Source organism: Puntigrus tetrazona, chromosome 14 (genome assembly GCF_018831695.1).
Source record: "Puntigrus tetrazona isolate hp1 chromosome 14, ASM1883169v1, whole genome shotgun sequence".
NCBI classification, from domain to species: domain Eukaryota; kingdom Metazoa; phylum Chordata; class Actinopteri; order Cypriniformes; family Cyprinidae; genus Puntigrus; species Puntigrus tetrazona.
The window spans coordinates 14,706,736-14,733,165 of NC_056712.1; the positions used below are offsets into that span (position 1 = coordinate 14,706,736).

General features: G+C 38.3%; 4 protein-coding genes and 1 long non-coding RNA gene across 8 annotated transcripts; 3 read left to right on the top strand and 2 right to left on the bottom strand.

The window, feature by feature from the left end:
• The first annotated feature begins 5 nt into the window (after positions 1-5).
• On the top strand, positions 6-6,965 carry si:ch211-114c17.1 (pre-mRNA-processing factor 39). 3 transcript variants are annotated; one of them, XM_043256815.1, is made up of 14 exons: positions 6-129; positions 486-712; positions 803-928; positions 1,107-1,225; positions 2,883-3,050; positions 3,412-3,595; positions 3,696-3,800; positions 4,165-4,401; positions 4,512-4,638; positions 4,772-5,043; positions 5,689-5,873; positions 5,996-6,067; positions 6,150-6,318; positions 6,472-6,965. In XM_043256815.1, the coding sequence occupies exons 1-14, from the start codon at positions 75-77 to the stop codon at positions 6,541-6,543; spliced, it is 2,118 nt and encodes a 705-aa protein (XP_043112750.1). In that variant the 5' UTR covers positions 6-74; the 3' UTR covers positions 6,544-6,965. The 3 variants fall into 3 exon arrangements, with proteins under 3 accessions (XP_043112750.1, XP_043112751.1, XP_043112752.1); XM_043256816.1 differs by having other exon boundaries at positions 5,996-6,052; XM_043256817.1 differs by having other exon boundaries at positions 67-143.
• Positions 6,966-7,343: 378 nt separating this feature from the next.
• On the bottom strand, positions 7,344-11,723 carry ubxn1 (UBX domain protein 1). The gene is made up of 10 exons (XM_043256818.1): positions 11,336-11,723; positions 10,754-10,816; positions 10,619-10,672; positions 10,349-10,461; positions 10,155-10,230; positions 9,872-10,063; positions 9,510-9,561; positions 9,281-9,403; positions 7,827-8,004; positions 7,344-7,670 (listed from the first exon to the last, which is right to left on the bottom strand). Exons 2-10 carry the CDS (start codon positions 10,810-10,812, stop codon positions 7,630-7,632), a joined length of 888 nt encoding a protein of 295 aa, XP_043112753.1. The 5' UTR covers positions 10,813-10,816; positions 11,336-11,723; the 3' UTR covers positions 7,344-7,629.
• Positions 11,724-11,927: 204 nt separating this feature from the next.
• LOC122358108 lies at positions 11,928-13,013 on the top strand. The gene is made up of 2 exons (XR_006252577.1): positions 11,928-12,014; positions 12,505-13,013. It is a non-coding gene; the product is annotated as an uncharacterized LOC122358108 (long non-coding RNA).
• A 987-nt stretch (positions 13,014-14,000) lies between these two features.
• ehd1a (EH-domain containing 1a) lies at positions 14,001-21,885 on the top strand. The gene is made up of 5 exons (XM_043257446.1): positions 14,001-14,744; positions 16,898-16,995; positions 19,649-20,061; positions 20,491-20,655; positions 20,760-21,885. Exons 1-5 carry the CDS (start codon positions 14,347-14,349, stop codon positions 21,285-21,287), a joined length of 1,602 nt encoding a protein of 533 aa, XP_043113381.1. The 5' UTR covers positions 14,001-14,346; the 3' UTR covers positions 21,288-21,885.
• A 1,885-nt stretch (positions 21,886-23,770) lies between these two features.
• On the bottom strand, positions 23,771-26,032 carry map1lc3cl (microtubule-associated protein 1 light chain 3 gamma, like). Of its 2 annotated transcripts, XM_043256978.1 has the most exons (5): positions 25,645-26,032; positions 25,308-25,471; positions 24,925-24,980; positions 24,739-24,845; positions 23,771-24,502 (listed from the first exon to the last, which is right to left on the bottom strand). In XM_043256978.1, the coding sequence occupies exons 2-5, from the start codon at positions 25,363-25,365 to the stop codon at positions 24,343-24,345; spliced, it is 381 nt and encodes a 126-aa protein (XP_043112913.1). In that variant the 5' UTR covers positions 25,366-25,471; positions 25,645-26,032; the 3' UTR covers positions 23,771-24,342. The 2 variants fall into 2 exon arrangements, with proteins under 2 accessions (XP_043112913.1, XP_043112914.1); XM_043256979.1 differs by lacking the exon at positions 25,645-26,032 and having other exon boundaries at positions 25,308-25,511.
• Between the last annotated feature and the right edge of the window lie 398 nt (positions 26,033-26,430).

Consider the following 26,430-nt stretch of genomic DNA (forward strand, 5'->3'; position numbering starts at 1 on the left):
TTGTTCTCGACAATTTACTGCGACGGTGGAGCAAGGGTCGCACATTAAGTGCGTCATTTGTTGTGTGGTCGATAATGGCGGCGGAAGGCGAAGAGGACCTGGGTAAAAGGGAACACACAAACCCTTCAGGTTTCCCTTTAAAAGTTACATAATAAAATACGAGTTTTTAAGCATGCGTGAATAGTTTGGCGAATTCATTTCTTAAACGCTTTATGCATCAGTTATTACAAGAGCGCGTCTTTATAATACAGCTAGCGATCTAAATAACCATTGCTTTATTGATTTAAACGAGCATTTATATATATGTAATTTGTTAAATTTATTACGAAGATAGATTAAATTGCAGACTAAGCCTTCATATTTAAAATAAGTAATGAAATCAAATTGACTAGGGTGAACTATTCTCACAGCTATATTGTACATCATTGCTTAATTAAGGAAAATGAATTAAACTGCTGTCTGTTTAATCAAATGCATCGCTTCAGTGACAGAGCTTTATGAGCCTGAGGTTGCAGACCTTCCCAGGTCAGATGATCAGGCGTCAGCGGATGGAGGAGACACTGGCATCCCGACAGCATCCTACACAGCAGAAGGAGAAGAGGAGGAAGAGGGAGACATGCCCGCCGACTTCCAGAGACTTTGGAAACTTACCAGCGATAATCCTCAAGATTTCAACAGCTGGACTGACCTCCTGCAGTATTGTGAACAAGAGGTGAATGTGTTGTAAACGGATAGCAGTGTTTCGTTACTGGGGCGAAACCAAAATGTTAGTTGGTTTTACATTTTTCACTATGTATTGCAGGGGCACATGAGAGCTTGCCGTCAAGCCCTAAATGCTTTTCTGCTGAGGTATCCTCTGTGTTACGGTTACTGGAAAAAGTTTGCGGATCTTGAGAGACGGGCCGGTCACGTCGATAAGGCGGAAGAGGTGAGAACATGCAGAGATCAACATTTCAGTCAATTACAAAAGAACAGGAACAATGCCAAAACACAAAATTATCTGGCTTAGTATTGTATTCACTTTTCTGTAATTTTGTAATATTTAAAAATGATTTGTACATAATATGGCGGCGAATATGTGACGCTGTATTTGGTTCCTTTGACAGGTGTGTGAACAAGGTTTAAAGGCAATACCTCTCAGTGTTGATCTCTGGATCCACTACATCAACCTGCTGCTGGGAACGCTCAACATGAACCTGCCTGAGTCAACACAGCGCATCCGCAGGTACCACTCACTAACTTGCAGCCCTTTTTTTTCCAGGATGCAGTTTCACCTTCCATTTTTGTTCTATGATATTGCTAGAGCCAATGTGTTACTAGTATTCTTCCTCTCCTGAAAAGTAGCAGATTTTGTCTGAAAGTGAGTTGGCTCTGATGCGAGTGAAGAGCAAGAGGTAGGAAATACGTCATGAGTATATAGGCAGAATTTATTGAGGAACATTAGTTGTGTCTTTTTCAAAGCTCTATCTGACCAGAAACAAATTGAGCTGGTTGTTTTTACAACAAGCAAAGAGAAAAGGAAAGTTTAATGCTATTTAGCATTTTAAAGGGATAGTTTACCTGAACATTTAAATTCTGTTATTAATTATTCACCTTCATGTTGTTCCAACCCTGCAATTGATCTTTGTAACACTAATTAAGAGATTTCGGATGAAGCCCAAGAGCTCTCTGACCCTTCAAAGATAGCAAGTGTCATGTCACGATCAAGGTCCAGAAAGGCAGAATTGTTGAATGAAGTTGTAATTTTAGTTTTCTTTGTGCACAAAAAGTATTTTTGTAGCTTTATAAAATGACAGTTGAACCACTGATGTCACATGAATTGGATTGGATCTGAGGGATGAGAACCAGAAGAGTGTAAGTGATATTTTGGGTGAAATGGGAGTATATATCAAAGCTCTGAATGAGCTATTTTAACTAGCAAAGGTATATAAGTATAACGTCAGCCATGAGTGGTCAATTCTTTTGTCATAGTTAAAATCAGTGTAGGAAGTTATATCAAAGTATGGTCAATTTTAGTTTTGGCCCTCCTGTAAATTTGCTGAAATGTCACTTACAACTTCTGGTTCTCACCCCTCAGATTATTTTAACAACGTTCTTACTACCTTTCTGGACTTTGACTGTGGTAGGAAATACCTTAAATATCAAAAATATCTTACTTTGTGTTGCAAATATGAATTGATGAATGAAGGTTTTGTGGGTTAAGAACAACATGAGGGTGAATACTGACATGAAAATCTTCGGGTCAGCTCCCCTCCGTTTTAATACCTTTTCCAATACAGTTATTCTCTTTAACAAAATTAAGACATCATAATTTTTACTCCGATTATTTCTCTCATTTACAGACTGTACAAGTTGACACTAGTTGTCACACAGGCTATGAATTTGTGCTGTCTGAGGATATCAAACATGACTGATATTTTAAATACATTTTACAATGCACTTTGTTTTCATCATGCATCTCCTGGCAATGAGGTACATGTGTCTGCATTAGTTTGTCGTGTTTAGAAAGTGTGGTAGTCTGTTATCCTCAGTCATTTAGTGTAGGATGTTCTGTTTTGCTTTACAAGTCGGCAAGTATATAAAGCCATATGTTTTAAATTCCTGTTCAGATGTGTTGATTTTTGAGTGTATTCCAGACTTTCGTTAAAACTTATCTAAAGGAAGCTGGTTGTCTTTTGTATCCCTGTTATGATGTATATCCAAGTCGTATGGCATGTCAAACCAGAAAAAATGTGGGGCGGGACTTTTGTCTACCTAGAAGTTATTGGACAGTTGTTGTTTGCTAATTGCTGCGTTTTTATGTAACTGACGGGTAACATTCCATAAAACAACATTTCAATGACCTATGTAACATTAAAAGAAATGTCCTGTCCTCTCCTCAGTGTGTTTGAGGAGGCCGTTGCAGCCGCTGGATGGGACTTCCATTCAGACAGGCTGTGGGATCTGTACGCTGAGTGGGAGAAAGAGCAGGGCAACCTGAATTTCATGACCGGCGTCTACGACCAAGTACTGAGGGTCCCTACTCAGCTCTACAACACACATTACGAAAAGTATGCTATTCTCATAGATCACATGTTATAAGCGTTAACATTATTTTTTCCTCGCACAACTCCTCAGATTTGAGGCACATAATCCACATACCACTCACACGCGCATGGATTTGTGAGAATTTGTTACCATTTCTTCTCACGCTCATATTCTGTGATCTCTTTCCCCCTTTATATTTAGATGCAGCTGAATGCATCAACAAAAGCCTAATTGGTAAACTGTCAAACACCTGCAGTTAAACACATCAAATCCAGATCACCAAAATATCACAAAAATTCTTTTGCTTTCAGAGTCCATAAAAATCATGATGACCCTTACACTGAACAAGGCTGATGTTCTCTGAATTTCTGTCTCTTTTGTCAGACTGAAAACTCATCTAACCTCCCACCCACCTCAGGACGTCCTGTCCCCTGAGGAGTACGGTAAGGTGAGGAATGAGTACAAACAGAGCCAGATTCAAGCCAAAAAAGAGAGCTCTGATATCAGCGCTGAAGAAGAAGAGAGGCCGCCTGGGGAGGAAGAGTCTGCAGACAATGGAAAGGACTCGGTAACTTACTTTTTCAGCTGTAATAGAAGGTTTTCTGCAGTTGATGTAATACAGCACTCTAGATATCATCATTTGAATCTTTTAACATGTTTTTATGCAGGAAGAAGCAGTGCAGAAGATGCAGGAGCTCCTGATGATCAGCAGAGAGGAATTGTACCAACACAATGAAACAGAAGTCAGGAAGAGATGGAACTTTGAAGATGCTGTAAGAGTCAGAAAGATGCTTCACAGACGTTAAGGAAACACAGATGTTATATATATATAAAAATAAATCATATATACATTCTTTGGGAGAGAAATCAATACTTGTATTTAGCAAAGATGTTAAATCAATCTAAAATGATAGAATACATGAATAAACCCCTGTAAAAAACATTTTACACTAAAATATTACTTACTCAAAATAAAATGTTATTTTAAATCTTAATATTTTTAAGCGAATAAAGAGACTTATCAAAAAAAAAAATTCTGACCCAAACTTGAGCTATTTATGGTTTACGTATGAAGTCTTTCTGTCAGTTTACCTTCCTCTTTCTTTCTTGATTCCTTCTCTGCTTTTTTCCCCCCAGATTAAAAGGCCTTATTTCCATGTGAAGCCTCTGGACAGAGCCCAGCTGAAAGCGTGGCAGAGCTATCTGGACTGGGAGATCGCAGAAGCTGAAACAGCAGCACTGAATGCTGAAGGGGCGGCTGTGGAGGGCCATGAAGGCTCAGTACAAGAGTGTGTAGCTGGGCACAAGAGGGTACTGATTCTGTTTGAACGCTGTCTCATTGCTTGTGCGCTCTATGAGGAATTCTGGAATAAAGTAAGTATAGAAGGGGGATCCAACAACCTGATATTTAAGATCATGATGATTTCTTTTATAATATTGCTGCCATTTTATTGCAGTTTATAAGCTGTTTATGTGTGTTACAGTATGTGCTTTACCTGGCACCACACGGGCTGGGGGAGGTGCGTGAAGTGTACCGCAGAGCTTGTGAAATCCATCTTCCGTACAAACACAGCATCCACCTTCACTGGGCATCGTTTGAGGAAAAACATGGTAAGACAGTAAATTAAGCATGGAAAGAATAGACTTAGCATAAAATCTTAAACATGTTTAATTGAAATGTGGACTTGTCTCAGCTACTGCAGAACAGATTACATTCTCTCATGATTTCTTTTCCCTCTCATAGGTAATATAACAGAGGCACAGCGCATTCTAGGATCGCTTGAGATGACAGTGCCTGGTTTGGCCGCGGTGCGTCTGAGAAGAGTGGGTCTGGAGCGGAGAACAGGACATTTGGTTGCAGCGGAGGCACTGCTGAAGGAGACTGTGGAGAAGAGTAAAGACAATCCACAACTTCATGCCTTCTTCTCCATAAAGCTGGCTCGCTTTCTTCACAAGCTGTGCAAGAGTCCTTCCAGGGCCCGCACTGTTCTACAGGAAGCCATAGAGCTGAGTCCGGTAAAACATTTGACATATTATACACATTACCGTAATTCTGGCTTGGTTTAATCAGTAAGATAAAGGAAATGTGTTGCTTCAGCAAAGATACATTAAATTGAGCATAATTAAGAGTAAAAACATTTATAATGTAATTTTTTTCCTGTTTTAAATAAGTAGTTCTTTTGGACTTTCTGTTTATTAAAGAATCACTGTTTCCACAAAAATACTGGTTATTGCTCATGAATTCCCTTTTTTCTGTCAATTATTTATTAGGCTTATAAAAATATAATAAACATATTTTAAATAAATATTTCCAAGCAAAATGAACAAGTGAATTCTTTTAAGATACCTTAACATCCCCGTGAGTTTGCACATTAATATAACTCATTTTTGCCTCCTCTGTCCTGTGTGCTGCATTTTACTTCACACCTTAGAGGGAACATTGAACATAACTATTTTCAGCATTAATAATAAAGAGAAGAAATTATCTCTAAAGGATGGTGTGACACTGGAGTAATGGCTGTTGAAAATCTGAATATTAAAATATAAAGAAAATATTATTACTGTATTTTTATCGAACGTTTGAGTGGTATTACAGAAAATGATCACAATATGATGCACCACAATACCAATATTTGATTATTCTTGGATTCGGATCATTAGGATAACGGTAGGTTGTATCAGAACCTTCTGGAGCTGGAGATGTCAGGTGACCTGCGGGCTAACGGAGGTGCTGTTCTACAGTGTGTGGCCAAAGCCCTTGCTGCTCCTCTCTCCCCAAAGACCAAAATCCTTTTCTCCCAACGTGGCTTACAGTTCGCTGAGGACTTTGGGACCACAGTACAGAGGTCAGAATTAATTCAAACCATTCTGGGTAGCTTCAGCACAAGTTCTAAAACTTGTTTAACCATGTTAAATTACAATTGTGTTATTATTACTAAGTTGTTAGCTTTTTCTTGTATATTATCAGTGTGTTGAGCATGTATGAGGAGCACCAGAAGCTGCTGAAGGAACATGATGCAAAGAGGCAAGCAGAGAATGGGTGAGCTCAAAAAACACACACGAAGATCTACTTTCATTTTGTGAAAGCTTTTTTACGCTTTGTGCGTTTGTTTTTCCTGTAGCGATAATGATGATCCAGAAAAGATGAGCAAAATGGATGATTCGTCTGCATTGACGGTGCAACAGACGGCTCCACCCACAATGCCTCACGTTCCCATGACAACACCACCTCCCTCTATGATGGGTGGAGACACGAGTGGGTCGTATGGAAGTTATGGCAGCTGGTACCAGGTAATGGATTGAATGGCACATTTACGTTGTATTGCCAAAGCACTTCATTTCCCCAACAGAGGGCATTTAAAGCTTTAAAAGATTAAATGCAAAGAATTTTCGTTTATTATTAAACCTGTATTGTATGCAAATATTGTCCCTGTGTCTCATCAGCAACAGTATGGAGGTTATGGCAGCTACCAGAACCCATGGAACCAGTACAATCAATACTACCCTCCCAGCTAAGTCCCTTTAAAGACAGAGGTCTGGAGAGCTACTTTATGTGATCCACTCACACATCCTCAATCCTTCAAAAGCCACAGCAGTGTGTAACCTGAGCCAGTGTCAGAAATGAGGGATAAAATGTGCAAACCTATTATTTATAAAGCATATTACCCTCTCATTCCCTGAATTTTTTGTACTAAGTGCCACCTTACATCCTAAAATGCATTTGTAGATATATATATATATATACTTGTTCATGCTTTTTATGTAATTTATCTGTGAATTGTCAATTTATGAACAAAAATGTATCTCCTGAAATGTATTGTGAACATTTTTCTGTTGATAATTTTGTACGAAGTTATTTTTAAAAGTTTAGTTTATTGTCTAATCACCATCTTATAATTGTAATAAAATATATACACGAAACATTTTTTCAAATTCAAGATATGCTGTACAGGTTTTACTTAATTGACTTTGTACAGATGTTACATAGACACTTTCTCTTATATAAAAGTGTTTTTAATGCATCAGCAAAAGGGCCTTTTTTTAATGATATATCATTAAGTGTATAATATGTGCACTTGTCAGGTTAGGAACCACTGCTTCACAAAGTAAAGGTAATTTGCAATGATTGTGCAATTCTGATACAAGGTATTATAATCACTGTCATTTTAAAAGTTTTTTAAACCCATTTTAAAACTATTTGGTATAGCTGAATATGCGCACTGTATATGCAATGTTCAGAATCTTGTGCTTGTTTAAAGCTTTTGCCTTTACTTTAAAATTCCAATATTACATTCAAGTCATAAAACTAAAATGAGTAAGATGAGTAAAATTTTATTGGTGAAAATGTCTTGTTTTCATGTGGCAAAACAGAACAGCCAACACCTCTTTCTCAAAGTTATCATTGTAAAAACTCACCTGACCCTTCATTAAGCAGTATCAACAGGTTTATGTTTAATGAAATTATTGATCAATTCATTGCATGTTTGGCATTTTAAGTGAAATCATTGCAGTAGCAGTCCACTGATTCAGTCTCCATTAGAGAATCCATTTGATCTTGCACTGACGTCTGGAAGAACAGCTTGTTGCTATAATTATTATACTTCATTTCTTGGTAACCACAAGGACGGCAGAAGGCACCAAACCTGTCAAGTAAAACAAAAGATTCATAAATGCTGGATGTTATGCTCAAATTCTGAAAATAAAACAGCTATCGTTAATTCCTGAGAGACAAAGGACTGTGATCATTTTAGCACTGTATCGCCAGTCAACACCTACATAACCCTTATATAAATTCTTACCCAGCTCACTAAGGGGTTTTTCCATGTCTAGATCTGTGTACACACGTCTGGGATACGGGGTGATGAGGTTGAAATCCTGTCCGTTTTCCCCGTTCATCTGAATATAGACTCTAACAGCAGCCAGAGGTTCCTGAGCCTTGAAGACAGTGCTCAAGGTGGATCCATCTAGAAGACGCACCTTACAAACAAAGGGTAAGAGATGAGTTTAACTTTAAATTAATTGTGAAATTAAAAACATTTTAAAATGTCCATCCATTCATCCATCTTCCGCTTATCCGGGGCCGGGTCGCGGGGCAGAAGTATAAATAGGGATGCCCAGACTTCCCTCTCTCCAGACATTTCCTCCATCTCTTCCGGCGGAAGACCAAGGCCTTCCCAGGACAGCTGAGAGACATACTTCCTCCAGAGTGTACTAGGTCTTTCCCGGGGCCTCCTTCCGGTGGGACATAAGGGAGGCATCTGAAACAGATGCCTGAGCCACCTCACATCTCTCAATGTGGAGGAGCAGCGGGTCTACTCCGAGCTCCTCACCCTATCTCTAAGGGAGCGCCCAGCCACCCTACGGAGGAAACTCATTTCGGCCCCCTGTATGACCATAGGTGAGAGTATGAATGCAGATTGACTGGTAAATCGAGAGCTTTGCCTTGCAGCTCAGCTCCTTTGTCCCCACGACAGATGGGTACATCGACCGCATTACTGCAGAAGCTGCACCGATCCGTCTGGCGATCTCTTGTTCCATCCTCCCCTCGCTCGTGAACAAGACCCCAAGATATTTAAACTCCTCCACCTTAGGCAGGAATTCCCAATCAACCTGAAGGGGACAAGCCACCCTTGTCCGACTGGGAGGTGGTGATTCTCATCCCGCTTCACACTTGGCTGCAAACTGCCCCAGTGCAAGCTGTAGGTCCTGGCTAGATGCAGTCAACAGGACAACATCAACAGCAAAAAGCAGAGACAAGATCCTGTGGTCACCAAACTGGACCCCCGTCTAGAAATGGTGTCCATAGAAATATTGAACAGGACTGCTGACAAAGGGCAGCCCTGCCAGAGTCCAACATTCACCAGGAACAAGTCTGACTTACTGCCGGCAATGTGAACCAAGCTCCTGCTCCAATCATAAAGGGACCAGATAGCCCCTAGCAAACGGCCCTGGACCCCGTACTCCCAGAGCACCCCCCACAGGACACCGTGAGGGACACGGTCGAATGCCTTCTCCAAATCCACAAAGCACATATGGACTGGTGGAGCCCAGTCCATGAACCCTCCAGTACCCTCCGGAGGGTATAGAGCTGATCCAGTGTTCCACGACCAGGACGAAAGCCACATTGTTCCTCCTGGATCCGAGGTTTGACAATTTAAATCTTTTCTATTTAGCATCTGCCTGGATTCTCAGGACTACATGGGCACTGAGTAATGTGTTATGAGTGAAATGTATCTTAATTTTGTGGCAGTACCTGTATCCGACAGTCATCGTAGTCTTTCTTAGCAGGAGGAGCTCCTTGGTTATCAGGTGGAGACAGCAGAGGGGCTTCAGACGGGGGAGATGACAAACCTGTGCTTGATGAACCACCTCCAAACTGCAGAGGTTTTTGTTATTTATTATTTATATACTTGATATACTAGTAGGCACACAAGTTAATAGTAGTAATGTGAAGTGGGCAAAATGAAAGCATAAATTAATACCTTTCGTGCCCTCTCCTCTCTGTCTCGTGCAATCTTCTCTTTAACTCGCTGCCTAAGAAAAGATCATAAGATATCACTAGTGGTTCTCAACAAGGATGACCTAAAAGGAGCATTTGAATAAGAAAAATGTCAAGATTTCTTGTTTTCATGTTCTTCTATAAAGAACCAATTATTTATAAAAATCATAACTTTTTAATTTCTAAAAGTCTAACTTCTAGACATGGAAAAGTAAGGAAAATGTATTAAAATCTTCTAACTGCATTGGCATTTTTATAGTTACGGCAAGCTCTAAATAGCTTGAAATTAAAACAAATAAGAACCACTGATTTCAAGTGAGGGAACTGTATCCGTGTTCATCTTACTTGGCCAGCTTGTCCTCCATCTTCTCTCTCCTGCGCTGGTCCGCTAGCTTCTTCATTTCATCATCTTGGAGCTTCTGTTTAACCTGCAGCAGCTCTTGGCCCTGTTTCCTCCTCTGCTTTTCTCTTTCTATTTCCTCCTTTCGCTCTCTCTCTCTCCTCTCCTCCTGTCTCATCTTCATCAACTCCTCCAGTCTGTGGGGGGAAAGCGATATTTTCATCAGCTTTTAAATGTGTGCTTAATACATTTTAATACATTTTAAGGTCAGCTCTACGAAGCACAAACCGTTTTACTTGTTCCATCCTTTCTTCTTCTGTCATAGGTTGTTTGGAATCATCCATTTGCTCAGCATCTTCAATGGCTGTTTTTTGTTTTGGTTACAGATGCAAATGAAAGAGAAAGTGACATTTTGTTTTGGGGGATGAAATAATAGCAGTGTTTCCGTGAAATCGAGAGCAAGGAGCATTAGAAGAACATACATTCTGAAGTGTCTGTAGGAGACTGGGTCTGTTCTTCTGTGGTGCCAAGAGTATTTCCAGCAGGCGGGACATAAGGCTCATCTATATCTGGATCATTCTCATGCTCCATTAACCTGTACATTTTTATTTGATTGAAAATTAATATTATATATTCGATTGCCACAATTATTACTCTTTTCCATACAATAAAAATGCATAATAGTCATCAGTTATCAGAATGAGTTGCAATTTATATATATATATATATATATAAAAATAATGATGACTCACCAGTCCATTGCTCTCTCAATGCCCTGGTTTCCAGTATGTGCTACTGCCTTCTCCCTACAAAGCAAACACTGGGTGAGTGAAAGTACTGGATCAGTGTCTAAACATGAGCGTCAATGTAGAAAAACCATCACTTACGCTCTGTTTCTGTCAAAGCCCATTTCCAGCAGACTGTCTAACGTAGTGCACTCAGCCATTGTGCTAAAAAAATGAGTTTATTATAGCATTGTAACAATAGTTGCATCAAGATCGCACATAAACAGAAAGTAAACGCGAAACAGAAAGCTTACTCGGAGTTAAAGAGTTTAAGACATTTCTGAGACAGTTTTTTTTACATCCAGCACACAAAAAAAGTCATACATTTGTGTAGATACTCTAATAGCACTTCACTCGAAACAGTAAGATTAACTAGCTCTACTGTTCTGGCTGACATGATCGTATCATCACTACATAATCAAATCCGACTGATAAAATAATTAAAATAAGTATGGCAGCAGCCTAAATTTATACTGATGGATACCTGATCAAATTCACTTAGCTGGCAGGCTAACACTGAACAGCCTCCAGCAACAGCTAATTATTCTTTTGCCTAACTAGCATCTTCTAGAGAGCGTTTAAGAATCGTCCATATAAAGTAATAGCGCTTTTTCATATCAGAAACGATCTTTTAGCTTAATTTCATCCTTAATTAGCCCTGCACGTCGTTCTACAGCTACTTACATTTGTTGTCAGCACTGGGTTGCCTCCACACACGTCTACGGAATGCCGCGAGGACCAATTCGCTTTCTCCGCTCCTGAGCGACCGGAGCTGTGCCGCGCGGTCCACACACACGCAGAGCTACTATAAAACGGCGAAAGCACACAGTAAAGATATGATGAAACGTAAACAACAGCAAATACTACATGTGTCGTAGTTGTTTATAACCGTGCTTTTGAAATGGCTGAGGCAAAATGTCCCAATCGACACGAATCCGCTATATTTACATATTTGCAATTAATCATGTCTTTTACACATGGCATGTCATGCAATTGCAGAACTTTATGCAACGGGTTTCATTTTAAGGACAATGCATGAAAAATTAAATAAACCAATAAATCAGAAGTGTCCAGTGCCAGAAGTCCGTTTTAAGTTTTTAAGATGAAGACATGATGTTAGGTGGATGTGCAAACACTGCAATATGGGACGGGCTTCGTAGCTTGTTACTTATTGGGTAAATGTATAATAATTAATCTGGCAACATTCTTACTCTGGTGCATTCTTCATTTGAATGGCAAGAGCTTACGCGTGCTACTCTTTGCTCTTTCTCTCTCTCTCTCTCTCTCTCTCTCTCTCTTCTCTTTAATAGATCATCATGTTCCTTCAACCCGAGTTTCTCGCGTTTTGATACAAAGAACACGGGTGAGTTATTAATTATTATCTCTGGTAGGCTGCTTTATTTAGCGTTTATGCAACTTTACATAAAGTTTGCATAGTATATGCATGTACGCTTTAATTTTTTGGGAAGGATTTGTAACGAATGACTCTCTAGATACTTCAGAATAATAGTAAGCTAGTCAACCAATAATACGTTTTAATGTTTATTGTATTAAGCAAAGTACAAAATGTGCGCAGGGAAGATCCGACTTTATAACGTTCACTAGTCAAGGTGTAAAGTGGGTAAAGTTCAATACGCCAAAGTCCTTAACTTTTTATAACAAAGAGGTCAGCAAATGAAAGGGTGAACAGTTTATACGAATAACAATACTAAGATCACATTCAGTGTTTTCATATACTGCATGTTTTCTCTGTCCTTCAAATCTCGTGACTAGGTCTATTCGTAGATGAGCAGGGTGTTTTCTTGGTAATGTCTTTTTTTATTTTCTAACCGCGGTTCTCTTATCTTTAACAGAATAAAATAGTTGGACGTTGGACAAGGATAGGAAGTGTTGAGAGCTGTTCCTAGTGCTCGCTGCGTGTAACAGCCACTCCATGTGGAAATGTATTGCAGTGCCAGTGGAGGAGCTGTTACCTGCAGAGAGTCACACGTGACGGAAGCCGGAAGTGCTGCGCCCATGGGTGCCTCTCCCGCACGCGGAACTGTGCGCTGTGTATAATGCATCTGTATACATTTAAAATGAGGCCTCATCATCACTAACTATACAAAACATGCTTTTAATGAAACATTTGTGCAATTAGAAATAGTTCACGTTTTATTTAACTAACAATAAACAAATGAAATGTTTAATGTGAGTGCTGTCGCAGCAAATCTTTCGTTTAATTAAGGTAAAGCAACGACTCCATTGCATCTGTGTCTGTTGTCAAATGTCTGTTTATCATGCACTAATACTGCTGTCCACTAGGGTACACTCTTGACTAATGTTCTGTGTCAATTCATATTAAAATACAATCTGCCCTACACGTTTAGCTTTTTACACTTTATTTTATATGTCTATATATATATATATATATATATATATATATATATATATATATATATATATATATATATATATATATATATATATATATATATGTATGTATGTATATATATATATATATATATATATGTATATATATATATATATATATATATATATATATATATATATATATATATATATATATATATATATATATATATATATATATATATATATATATATATATATATATATATATATATGTATATATGTATATATATATATATATATATATATATATATATATATATATATATATATATATATATATATATATATATGTATATATGTATATATATATATGTGTATATATATATATATGTGTGTATATATATATATATATATATATATATATATATATATATATATATATATATATATATATATATATATATATATATATATATATATATGTATATATATATATATGTGTATGTGTGTATATATATATATATATATATATATATATATATATATATATATATATAAATGGTAAAATGCTAAAATGTAACAGTTTTTAATCAAATCTTAATTTAAGTTTTTAATTTAATCAAATGGTATATCGGTTACTCTAAAAATACATTAAAATTATATTATAAATGTATATTTATCTTATGTTTAATATATATCTTCTAGAAAATAAAAAAATAGGTTGTACGCTGTTAGCTGTACGTTTTATTTCAAATGTATTTGCTTTGTCATGTTTTACAGAATAGTATTAAAAAAACTAGAAACGTAGAAAACATGCGTATGAACTACATTCAGAAATAATATCGTAAAGAGCCACGTAGCGCTTTGTTTTATGTTCAGTATCTGTCGATTTTACTTCAAGCACGTATTTATTATGCCTGCTCCAATGCTACCTCTCTCACATGAGCACTTTCTGTAATCCGAATAAATAAATTGCTGTGTGTTTGTGGGCGCAAAACCTAGGCTTTTATTATGAAGTACGCGAGTTTCCGCATGCAAACCGCAGTCGGTTTAGATGCAAGTAGAAAGTTGAGATCCGATTAGATAAGATTTACTGCAACTTTAAACAACGCGGGTTCATAGCAGAGTGTTGCGACAATCTCCGCCGTCCCCGTTGCGTTACAGTTCAGGATCTGTCGGAGAGGGAAGTGCCGCATCAAGTCTTAGGGCAGGCTGCGTGGAGGTGACTGTACAGGGGTGGGACACGCAAACTTTAGACAGAGCGGTGCCTGCGTCTGCGGCCAACATTTGACAGCAGAAGTCGTTTCCTGTCGGGTTAGCATCGACGTATAACGACCATCATGTTCAGCTGGTCCAAACGAGAAGGAAAGAAAGACCCGGAACTTTTCCAAAACGTGTCGGAGGGACTGAAGCGCCTCTACCGCACCAAACTCTTCCCTTTGGAGGACAGCTATCATTTCCACGACTTCCACTCGCCGGCTCTGGAAGATGCTGACTTCGACAACAAGCCCATGGTGCTGCTGGTGGGACAGTACTCGACCGGGAAGACCACCTTCATTAGGCACCTGATGGAGCAGGATTTCCCGGGGATGAGGATAGGCCCCGAGCCGACGACGGACTCCTTCATAGCGGTTATGCACGGCGAGCAGGAAGGCGTGATACCTGGCAACGCGCTGGTCGTGGACCCAAAAAAGCCTTTCCGAAAACTCAACGCCTTCGGAAACGCTTTCCTCAATAGGTAACGCACCAATTGATCGTGTAACGCGTAAAAGCTCGATTGTGAGTGTATGTAGAGTCAGGTGTGGTGCGGGTTAGATTAAGGCTCGCCTTGTGTTTGTGAATCAGGAAATTGTCCCCTCGGTGACTTCGAGTGAAGGTATTTTCACTTCTCTCTGGCAAATCTTTGACACGTGAACCAATGATGCATTGGGGTGATTTACTTTAAAACGCGTTTTTGACATTTTTGTATGTTGATCAGAAAAACAAAAGCATTTTCTACTGGTGTCTTGACTCTGAAAAGTCAAATAGTGTAAGCATTAAATATAAATTTATATTTATTACAAATATAATTAATTTCTTAGTGCTGCTCTATTTAAACAAAACATCCCCTTTCAATTACATTTTGCATTTAAATTGCTCTTTTACATTTCCAGAAACATATAATTAATTTACAATACTGTATTATATATGTTGTTTTAATTTACCTTAAAACTGGCACGAGGGTCTAAATGGTCCTCTCTGTTTTATTGTCACAATGCACTTACTTTTGTAAACAGAATGGTTGCGAATAAAGCAACAATAATAACATAGATTATTCTAAAACGTAATTGCTTCCCTTTTTAAAAATAAATATGTAATAATACACAGTGCATCGTACATTGGTGTAAATCCTTTTGATATGAATCGCCTTTTAATGTATTTTTTTTAGTAACTTAGACAAAAGGATCCATTTGTTTTTAATTATGACCTCATAGCAACTCATTATTTAGTTTCTAGAAAGTTGTGTGTCACAGTTTCCATGTGTGTTGGATCTGAGTCATGGTAAATGCTGTCACACAGGCCATGTTCTTCAGCTTGAGTTTGTCTTGAGCTGTTGGTCTTAAGTCACTTGCCTGCTATCACAGTTAGAGTCGACGGGGCGACACCTAGCCGGGACGTTTAGCCCAGGTTCAACACACGTGTGACGTTATGCGATGCCAGTCTGAACAACTTCCCCCTGTAACAGATTTCTGGGTGGTGTCAGATGTTGAGTCTACTCAAGCGGATTGAGGCGTGCTGGGATTACCAGCGCTCTGCCATATGCTTGTTTAAAAAAAGTTCAAGGCTGATGCAGCAGAATTAAATATTTGGTCCCAAACAGAGAACTGTAAAAAAAAAACACGCTGTTTCATTCGGAAGACCTTCCCTTTTTTCCGCTCTTACTGTCGGTCACGTGATTTGCGGTCATTGTGAAATTACGGATTTATAAAAGCAGCGTGAGCTGGCTCCAGTTTTCAGACCTCGGAATATTTTAAAACGTGAAACGCGTGCATGTGAGAAATTCCTCTCTTTTGCATAACCGGGGCATTTGTCTGAGTGGCGCAGACTGTTCAGCACATTTTGTCCTTGGTTCACGAATACTTCGTGAACCAATTGTTCAATACTTTGTGAAACCTTACTCTGCAGTTAGCTTCTTCCAGGAACTTTTGTCCCGGTGGAAAAGGGTGGGTGAGCTGTTTCAGTGTCGCACGCTCGGTGTTCTCTGTCCCTCATCCACATTTCTATGAGTTTGTTATTAGATGACACAGAAAAGCATTGTCAAACAATACAATGTTCAACGAAATATAATCATAAAGCCTCCTTGGGTTTTTGTCAGTCGCCTATGTTAAAGTCTTGCCCTTAAATGAGCTTAAAAAAATTACGCAACCACTGGAGAGAGATTTCTATTGGAATTATTTTAAGTAAATGGTGTTTTTAATGTCTCTGGGAAACGGCTTCGCTCCAGCGGATCTGTGCTGCTTTAAGAAAGTTCCAGCTGTGATCTTCAGTCTTGTGACAGAGATTCGTGTATTAGCAGGCGCTTGTGTAGAGTGCTTCAGGCTGACGGGGAGAAAGACCGTTAATCACTATAAACAAATCCACATCTTTGTATAAGCAAAGTTCATTTCATGGTGCTACAACATGAGACTGACTTCAACTTCAGATTTCAGCATTGAGCAGTTATTCTACAAATGTCATTTAATATTAGTACGTCACTAAAATATGCTTGTCGAACTTTTTTACTTTGTATTACTGTTGTGTATTTTAATATAAGAGACAGAGGAGGTGTAAAAGAGTGGTGTTGTATTTTGGCCTCGAATGTCACCCAACCTGTTCCGGTCTCTACATGACGTTCTCTCTTTCCCCTTGCAGGTTTATGTGCGCTCAGTTAAACAACCCTGTCTTGGAGAGCATCAGTATCATCGATACACCAGGCATCCTGTCAGGGGAAAAACAAAGGATCAGCAGAGGTCAGCAGCCCTGGGCGCTTTCTGGCTTATTTAGATTTTTACATAATAATAAATTAACAACAAAACTAATATTACAATTGCATCACTTAGAAATGTTACTTAAAACAATTAATTTGAATATGTAAAATACATTCAATTGTATAATTATTTAATTATACTATTTATAATTGATCATATTTGTATTTTATGTTATTATTTTTGCTTTGATTTGATTTCGGTTTTGTTCAGTTTTGCATCTATAGTTTTGAGATTTACTTTCTTTTTAGCCTTATATTTTTTTGATTGATCTTTTCTTTCTTAAAGGAGTACTTTGCCTTTAATCAACTGATATATTTTAGCACTCTTCCTTTTTCTTTCACATACTTTACATATTAAATGCACTCTCCTTTAGTTTATTTCGTGTCGTGCCTATAGCATGTTTGTAACTATTAGCCCGTGCGTTTTAGCGTAGTATAACTTCTTTCTAAAAATCGTTGGAGTCTGGCTTTTCGTTGTGAACTTATGCAGATTTAAGTTTGTTTCTTCTTCTATGAAAAGCAAGTAAAACAAGTCTGCCTTCCTTTCCTGCTCACTATTTTGTTTAAAATCTTAAGTGGATTTTCTGTAATGCGGGAAATATCTAAATACCTTTTTCTCTACTAATAATAGTCATTTATGCTACGTTATTAAATGAAGATGTAACGCAAACAGGATGCCAGAGCTGCTCAGGCAAGTTTGTTCTTTGTGCATAAATCCCCAATCTAAAAGCAAGCTCTGCCCTAATGTTAATGTTGGTAGGGAAAAAACCTACTTTGTCAAAATAATCCTGACCGCATTGTTCCCAGTTCCCACTTTAATACCACTGAAAAGATTTTGTGGGTGGGGTTGCGTCATCGTATGACTGGTAGCTTGTGCTCGTACTTGTGATGAGCTGTCCGATATTTACTACGGTCACAACCTGATAGTGTGCTTAAACTCCATTCTCATTCATCTGTGAACAGGAAGAATCCGAAGGAAATGCTGAGTTGGCCTTGTATGTCAACTCACTGCACTTCTAGATGGAGATAGCAACATCACAAAGAGGCAGCTGTTAAGAAACAGAAATGTGTCATTGTTACAGGATATGTCTCAAGGAGTCACGTGACTCTCTTGTCCCTTCTGGGGCCCGTTGAGCCAGTAACCAGATACTGAGATCAAGGTGCCGTGAACGCACAGCAGTCAGACCCCGAGGCTTCCTCACCGCGAGTCCCAGCAGAGACGAAGCAGACTGTGCCGCAGTTGTGTCTGTGTGGGATTAAGCATGAAAGCCCGTTTGAGCGTTTCTGTCTGACTGCAGCTCGAACGGCCTTTGTGCTCCATGTGTTCCTGTGAGTTGCCATTATGATGTCATTGGGCCGCTTGCAACTGGAGTTTATCCCTGAGGGAAGGTGTGTTTACGGAAAATGGCTGGAAATAGGGCCATCCTGACCATTAGCTGGCGTACAGTTTAAAATGTGTAACTAAAACTTATGTGTGGTACAGGGTCATGTGAGATTTTGCTCAGAAAATGTTTTCCCAGAAGCACATACCACTGTCCACTGCAGTTTTTATATATATATGTATTTAAATTTTATAAATGATTTCCTGGGTCAGTACTATCATGCCTTTTCAAAAAGATGGGGTGCATAGATTTTTATCCAGCATTCAAAAACTAATTATTTTGTATATTTTGTATTCATTTTTGTGTTTTTATTTAATTATAATGTTTTTAAAAATGGATAACAATTTAAAATGCAAAACAATATTTTGTTAAAGAAATATTTTGTACTGGATTATTTTATTTTTCTTTCCTAACCTCATATCCATTGCATATTTTCTTTCTTTATAGTTCTTACAGCCTTGTAACAGGTTACATTTTACGTTAACCTGCCATGTCTTTTCTGTCTTTCTGTATGTAGTTTTCCCATAAAAACGCTGATTTTAAAAACAAAAGTTTATATTACAGTCATTGTAGGTTAAAATAGAATTTGTATTTTTCTGTTACATTTATTACTTTTAAGTGTTATAACTAAATATAACTGTTATAATGTAATAATTGAATAGATTTAAGTATTTTAAAATACAATATTTTATATCAACCTCATATACATTTGAGGTTAATATAAAATATATAAAAAAAAATTTACAACCCATGTGTATTTTTTTATGTTTCTAAACAGTCTTATTGCTGATTTTGGTTAATTGTTCCTTTGATGCACATCCACAATACACTACAAGTTGTTGTTTTCACGTTTTCCTTCAGCTTGTAGATCTCATTAATCCAAAAACCACAATTTCTATCATGATTTGTGTGGGTTAAAGAATCACCTTATGGTTAGCTAGCCAGTACTCCCATAAGATCTCTACTGGAAATAAATAGGTGCACAATGATGACAGATTCCTTTCAATTCCTCTTCATCGGGGATTTCACAGACAGCAGATCTCTTTCTCTCTGAATACACAGCTTTATAGTTGCTGTTTACAGTTTTCTGAATTCACTGAGATCAGATGACGCCGTCTCTAATCGAATCCATTATCCCTGACCTCCTTTTCTAAAATAAAGCATGTTGCATGCAGCCCTGCTGACTTCCTCTTTCCAGAGCTTTGATTTAGGGCACAATCTAATGCACTTATTTCTAACTTCTCTCAATTGCAGGCTATGACTTTGCAGCAGTTCTCGAGTGGTTTGCAGAACGAGTGGACAGAATCATCTTGCTCTTCGACGCCCACAAGCTGGACATTTCCGATGAGTTCTCAGAGGTGATAAAGGCCCTGAAAAACCACGAGGACAAGATGCGTGTGGTTCTGAACAAAGCTGACCAGATCAGCACCCAGCAGCTGATGAGGGTGTATGGTGCCCTCATGTGGTCACTGGGAAAGATCATCAACACCCCTGAGGTGGTCCGAGTGTATATCGGCTCATTTTGGGCTCAGCCTCTTCTGATCGCAGATAACAGGAAGCTGTTTGAAGCAGAGGAGCAGGACCTCTTCCGGGATATTCAAAGTCTTCCCAGGAATGCAGCTCTGCGGAAACTTAATGATCTGATCAAAAGAGCACGTCTCGCTAAGGTGAAACTATGACGTTTTTGCAAATTTACTCTAGCATTCAAAATCTTATGTAAGGAAATGAATGCAAGGATGCATTCAGCGGATCAAAAAGGACAGAAAAGGCATTTATAATTTATTTAAAATTAAGAACCCACCAAAAAAACATACTAGAATGATTTCTGAAGGATCCTATTTAAAATTCAATTATGTTTTAAAGTGCAAGTTATTTAATTTCTTCCGCCTCTTAATAATGAGGATTGAAGTTCAATCTGTTATATGAAATCCATCTGGATATTTTTATGAACTTTAAACCCCAATGTGTGTGTTTCACTTCTTATTTTCCCCTTTGTGAAATAACTTAATACTTGTGAGAAGTGTATTTCTGACACGCTAAACTGCACAAATGCTATTTGTATTTAATTAGAGTCCATTTTTATTCTTTACCTTTAGGTACACGCTTACATTATCAGTTCTCTGAAGAAAGAGATGCCAAGTGTATTTGGCAAAGACTCAAAGAAGAAAGAGCTCATTAACAACTTGGGTGCCATATATGAAAAGATTCAGAAAGAGCACAACATTTCACCAGGAGACTTTCCTAATCTAAAGAAAATGCAGGTAGGTTGATATGAATTTTTATCTAATGAATTAAAGTTTTATAACGATATGTTCTTTAACTGATTAAAAAAAAAAAAACTACACAATATTTTTGTTTTTTGCAGGAGTTGCTAGCTGTTCAGGACTTCACCAAATTTCCCGCCATGAAACCAAAATTGCTGGAGTCGGTGGAAGACATGTTAGGTAACGACATCGCTAAGCTCATGACGCTGGTCCGTAAGGAGGAGGCCGCCATGCCCAGCCAGACAGTGAAGGGTGGTGCATTTGAGGGAACCATGAATGGGCCATTTGGTCACGGATATGGAGAAGGAGCAGGTGAAGGCATCGATGAGCTGGAATGGATCGTGGGCCGAGATAAGCCATCCTATGATGAAATATTCTACACGCTCTCGCCAATTAACGGGAAGATATCTGGTGCCACGGCTAAGAAGGAGATGGTGAAGTCCAAGCTTCCAAACACAGTACTTGGAAAGATCTGGACTCTGGCCGATGTCGATAAAGACGGCTATCTGGATGACGAAGAGTTTGCACTTGCGAATCACCTGATCAAGGTGAAGCTTGAGGGGCACGAGCTTCCGGCCAAACTGCCTGCTCACCTTGTGCCTCCTTCCAAACGGCAGGAGCAGAATTGAAGAGTTGGTTTGAGGTCTCCGTGGCTGTCAGCTACATTCCAAAGTGCCCAAGCCATCTTCTAGCTTGTTTTGACCATTCGACTAATCAGTCTTCAGGAACTCAATTTCTGTCTTAATCGAAAATGCTTGGCTAAGAATGAAAGGACTGAGAAGACAAACCAAGAACTTATTTGCCAGAGAGAGACTTTTTCTTTCTTCTTAATTTTAATATTACTTTGAAATGGAGAAACCACTATGAGCACAGAAGGAATTGAAATTGATCGCAAAGTTCTATGGTACTGTTTAATGGGCATTTGATTGAGGTTGTGAAGCAGCAAGCAAAAATAACGTTGAATTTATACAAAAAATGTGAAAATATTCAATATACGGTATGTAACTCCAAAATTTTGATTGCTGTTTTTCTTCTTTAACTTATTCTTTTACAGCAATTTTTTTTAAATACTGTTTTTTTAATATCTGTAAACTATATCAATATCTCCACATGTATTCTGTTATTTGGGAGTGTATCTTTACTTTCCTTTGGGATGTTGTGATCTAAAATGCTCACCTTCGTTTGAATGCAGCAATTGCAATGACCAATAAAAGAGTTTATTTGTAAGCTGTGCTTCAAAGACTGCTTGTTTTCTGCAATCGGAAACATTTCCAAATTGGAGTGTGTAGTGAAACAAACCCATTGACTCATCCAACACTGACACCTGTCAAAAATGCATACATTTATCTGTCATCTGTTTTCATGAGCACTGACAGAAAACTATGTACTTGCATAAACAGAGATGTTGAGTTTGAGTGGAAAATGGGAGGCTTCTTTGGAATGGTAGCAATGCAATGACAGCATCATATTTCTCTCTGCTTATCAAGTTATGTTTAGACATGTCAAGGTACTCTACTGTACAGAGTCTTGTTTTTTTTTTTTTTTTTTTTTTTTTTTTTACCAGCTATTAGGAATTTATCACAGTTTTTTTTTTTTTTTTTTTTTTGCTTATGCAGCTGGCTTAGTTACTATCTTAGTTTGGTGTAATGTGGACCCTCTTGCAACACTTTTGGCTGAAAAGAAAAAGGGTTTCTTTGTCCTCTCCACTTTAGCTCTGATGCCTTTGGATCTTTTAGTAGACCGTTGCTACCAAAAGAGTTTACAAACGGCTAAGACGAGAAATGCTATGCCATCAAACATACCCACGCTTTTGGGTATCGATATTGATTTCTTTGGGCATTTAGACTTCTTGTACGGAAAAAAATGCTTTACGCCTATGCTTCTATCGCGTCCTGTAAGTTCTTTGATTTGCTGTGGTCATCATATCAGTATTTTATTTTCCGAGTTGTATATTCTGTATTTTATTTTTGGAGTTGTCCAGCTCTTCCGAGTGCAACCATTTTACCTCATCAGAATAATGGCGCCCTCCACAGTCCAAAAAATATATAAAACAATGTGATTTTTTCTAAATAACATAAATCATAATTCCTAGGTTTTCCTCTAGGTATTTCAGTAAGGGACATACTTTAGGTTATATCAAGCCATGCAAGTCTTAATACCCAGGGTACTAAAGTTTACAGAGATTTTTTTTTTTTTTTTTGAGGAAATTATTTTATTTTTGATCAAAAGTGATGGTAAATACTTGGATTGTCAATTAAGTGTATTTTTGGAGTAATAGCTGCTGAATACTCAGATTTGCCATCATTGGAAAAAAATCATGACAATTTAGTTTTACAAACTTTTGAACAGATACTAAACGACTTATTAATATACGCTTTCCTTGCGCTGTTATGTGCCTTCCAGTTATCATGTTATACTATCAGCATGCATTCTGTTTCGATCAAGATCTCTGTTTACCTCTATTTGAACTTTCTCATTGCCATTTCTTAGTTAATGCATTCTGCTTTCACAACACACTTTGCAGGGAGGTGCTAAAGTTCCCAGTAACATCCTAAGTAACAGTAAGAATGCAGATGTGAAAGGTTTAAAATGAACCCCCCATCAACCCACCCGAGATTTGTGCTTAATCTTGAATTAAAACAGCCTGGTTAGATAAGGATGAAGTATGAAGGTCTACAGTTATGTTGTGAGGGACACTAACATGCAATTAACAGCCTGTTTATATCCATATCATTTGTTAGACCTGACCCATTTAACACCTCCTGCTTACTGACACAGTAACCTAAACCCTTTTATTAGAGATGCTGGTTAATAACAGCCATGTGTAAAAGGGTGATGCATCTTTAGAAGAGGTGTGAGACTAAAAAGCAATGACTCAGATTTCTAGCAGAGAATTACTTCACTGCTCTGTGCATGTTTATGAGCATGTAAACGATGCCTTACTGGCCGTATTGTTTATTTTAAGATGCCCATTAGAAATAACCAAATGGAAAATAAGCAAATTATGTCCCTACCCTGCGGTGTATGTCACCATGTTAATCTTAGTTCCCTTGCTGAACAGAGTAAACCACATAAACAGAACAGATCGAATCAAATAAAGCCAGACATGCAGTTAAAATAACTAAACTGATTTATTGAGTATTTTCCAACTGCATTTGAAGCTGAGTACATAATGACTGTGTTGTTTGCACTCGTTTTCATTCCAATAGATGCTTAAATAGTTTTTTGTTTGTCAGTTTCCTCTGTGTTTGTTTTAGAGACAGATGCACAGTCACAGAAAGAACAAGGAAAGGAAACCAGCATCGAACAAACCCCGTCTCATTGTGACAGGACTTCCCCGGTCCTATGAGGAACAGGACGTCCTTTTTTGTGTTGGAGCCTCATGACCGGGCAGCTTGAGGAGCAATGCCAGTGGCATCCCTTTTCTGTTCTTCGTTAGACGTCTCAGATGTAACCTCTTTCAAATCTACTGATTACGCTTCAACATTAGCCTCAAAAAAACCTAAACTATTAAGAAACGAGATCAGAAGAGACCTCTTGGCCAAGTGTAGCCGGTAGTCTGTGTGGTTTTGGGTTTGATGTACAGTGAGAATCTTCTTTTAGCAGCAATACGTGATCTCAGAGAGGCATCAGTCTGGAGGTATGTGAGGTGATCAATGTGTCATGCTCAGTGTGAAGGTCTTTTCATCCGAACATGTCCTGGGATGCATAGGTTATGTAGAGGAAGCCATCGGGGTCTCTGAACTGAGAGTAAACTTCTCCCATGCTGGCTGACAAACAGGACATGTTCTTTCCTGAGATCAGCAGGTACAGAGCTTGAGATGCCTCTAGCGCGATCTTACCTCTGAAAGAGAAAGAGCAAGATGGGAAAATGGTATTAGTGAAAATAATTGCTTGAAAGAGTCTGAAACTTCAGGCAGTGCTTCATACAGAGATTAATGCAACGTGGCACAGCAGCGCTGACCTGATTCAATGTTCATATAACACACATTCACAGTGACTCCAGAAAACAGGCCATGACTCATTTTGAGCTTCAAAATCTGACACATACAGAGAGAGAGAGAGAGAGAGAGTACTTACCTGAGCAAACTGAGGAACTGCCCTAATGTCAGCTCATGTGGCACAAGAAACTTGGTTTTGTCCAGTAGAGGAAGCTTTTTCTCCCGGAGATATCGCTCCACAATTACCTAAAATACAAAATTATAGGCATTTATACTTTAAATTATACTTTTATAATACTCCTATAATATTAAAAAGGTATCTTACTGGTAATTTGTTGGGGAACTTAGATCGAATTGTGCAGACTTCATCTTTTCTTGTTGCTGCATTAGAGGAACAAATATTATTCACTTGCTAAAAATGGAACGCTGTTTTACATAAAACAGTGCAGACACAACTTTTTATCACATTGTCACGTCATTGTTTTGAGAACTGAAACCATTATAAAAGATGAGTTAAAAAGAAGTAGCCTGCATAAGAGGCTAAATAGTAACATCAGATACTACATAAAACCTGTATCTTTGAAAAATGAGCATGCATTTTTAAAACATAAAATAATTTTTTAATCAGCCTCTATTTAATGGATTTATTATTTTCCCAGACAAAACGTATGTAAAATGCAAGAGTTGAGTTTTAATGTCATGACCTACCGAGGCACTTCCTTTGCTTGAAAGGCGTTATTTCCATGGATTTCTCGTAGGGAGGCATTCTGTCTGGAGTTTGGCGAGGGTGAGGTAGGAGGAGGCCTGTCCCGCGGGTGGAGGTCGTCTCAAATGCCTGTCTTCAGCTCGCTGGGCTCGGCCCTTATAGGACTCTGTGTGTGTGTGTGTGTGTGTGTGTGTGTGTGTGTGTGTGTGTGTGTGTGTGTGTGTGTGTGTGTGTGTGTGTGTGTGCGTGTGTGTTTAGGGGGAGGACAGTCTGAGGTGTGAAAAGCCGAGAAGTGCTTGCGCGTAATTAAAGGCCTTGCGGTGATATTAGGATACGAACCGTTACATAAGCTCTTCGAAACCTCTTCAGAGCCTCTCTCGTCCTCGCGCTCCATCAATAATGAAGCGTCGTAGTAAATGAGCAAAACATTCACAGTCACCGGCGATTTGAAGTTCAGCTCTGTGTTTTTTTTTTTCTAAAGTGAGTGCCATGACAGCTTAATTGCGAATCGTGACATGCGTTTGCGTAACACCTAAACAACAGACGTGATAGACGTGAGAAACCGAGCTCCCTAAAACAAGCGAGGGACTATATATTCAAGCGGTTTGTTTCAGGCTATGCCACAGGCGTGAAGCGTTTTAAATGCATTCTTTGCATTGAAAATCAGATGAAATCACAGAAACGTAATTAGTCGTGTATGTACAGGCATCCATACCTAACTAAAGGGCTATCTTAGTAGCAGCTATGGAGTTTTGTCCTCTATAGAGGACTTTATATGTGATTTCCTTGAGATGTTTTTAAGTGTGGATGGCTTGTACAGCGTCAGGGCTTTTCAGAGACATCAAGTGATTGGATGTTTCACCTTGACCACACCCTCTCCTTGGTCTTTAAATGGCTGACATTAATTTGATTTAGTCATTTTATTATTATTATTATTATTTTTGTGAAACATGGAAATATAACAACAGTTAGACATTAGACTTTAATTAATATTAATGAATTAATTGGACTATTTTTCAAATTGTTTATAATAAATTAACATCTCAGGAAAATGTTTTGGGTTATCTGTACACACCTGTTATGAAACAGGACATCGATTTCATATCCACTGTAGAGGACAACAGC

What these genes read in the sequence shown, in the direction of transcription:
- ehd1a (XM_043257446.1), top strand. Translation starts at nt 14,347, where the DNA reads ATGTTCAGCTGGTCCAAACGAGAAGGAAAGAAAGACCCGGAACTTTTC. An exon ending in AAAACAAAGGATCAGCAGAG is followed by an intron (nt 16,996 to 19,648) that starts GTCAGCAGCCCT and finishes TCTCAATTGCAG; the next exon opens with GCTATGACTTTGCAGCAGTT. An exon ending in CTAATCTAAAGAAAATGCAG is followed by an intron (nt 20,656 to 20,759) that starts GTAGGTTGATAT and finishes TGTTTTTTGCAG; the next exon opens with GAGTTGCTAGCTGTTCAGGA.
- map1lc3cl (XM_043256978.1), bottom strand. Translation starts at nt 25,365, where the DNA reads ATGCCTCCCTACGAGAAATCCATGGAAATAACGCCTTTCAAGCAAAGG. An exon ending in AGTTCCCCAACAAATTACCA is followed by an intron (nt 24,846 to 24,924) that starts GTAAGATACCTT and finishes TTTGTATTTTAG; the next exon opens with GTAATTGTGGAGCGATATCT. An exon ending in CAGTTCCTCAGTTTGCTCAG is followed by an intron (nt 24,503 to 24,738) that starts GTAAGTACTCTC and finishes TTTCTCTTTCAG; the next exon opens with AGGTAAGATCGCGCTAGAGG.
- ubxn1 (XM_043256818.1), bottom strand. Translation starts at nt 10,812, where the DNA reads ATGGCTGAGTGCACTACGTTAGACAGTCTGCTGGAAATGGGCTTTGAC. An exon ending in GGCTTTGACAGAAACAGAGC is followed by an intron (nt 10,673 to 10,753) that starts GTAAGTGATGGT and finishes TTTGCTTTGTAG; the next exon opens with GGAGAAGGCAGTAGCACATA. An exon ending in ATTGAGAGAGCAATGGACTG is followed by an intron (nt 10,462 to 10,618) that starts GTGAGTCATCAT and finishes AAAAATGTACAG; the next exon opens with GTTAATGGAGCATGAGAATG.
- si:ch211-114c17.1 (XM_043256815.1), top strand. Translation starts at nt 75, where the DNA reads ATGGCGGCGGAAGGCGAAGAGGACCTGGGTAAAAGGGAACACACAAAC. An exon ending in TGCAGTATTGTGAACAAGAG is followed by an intron (nt 713 to 802) that starts GTGAATGTGTTG and finishes TATGTATTGCAG; the next exon opens with GGGCACATGAGAGCTTGCCG. An exon ending in TCAACACAGCGCATCCGCAG is followed by an intron (nt 1,226 to 2,882) that starts GTACCACTCACT and finishes TCCTCTCCTCAG; the next exon opens with TGTGTTTGAGGAGGCCGTTG.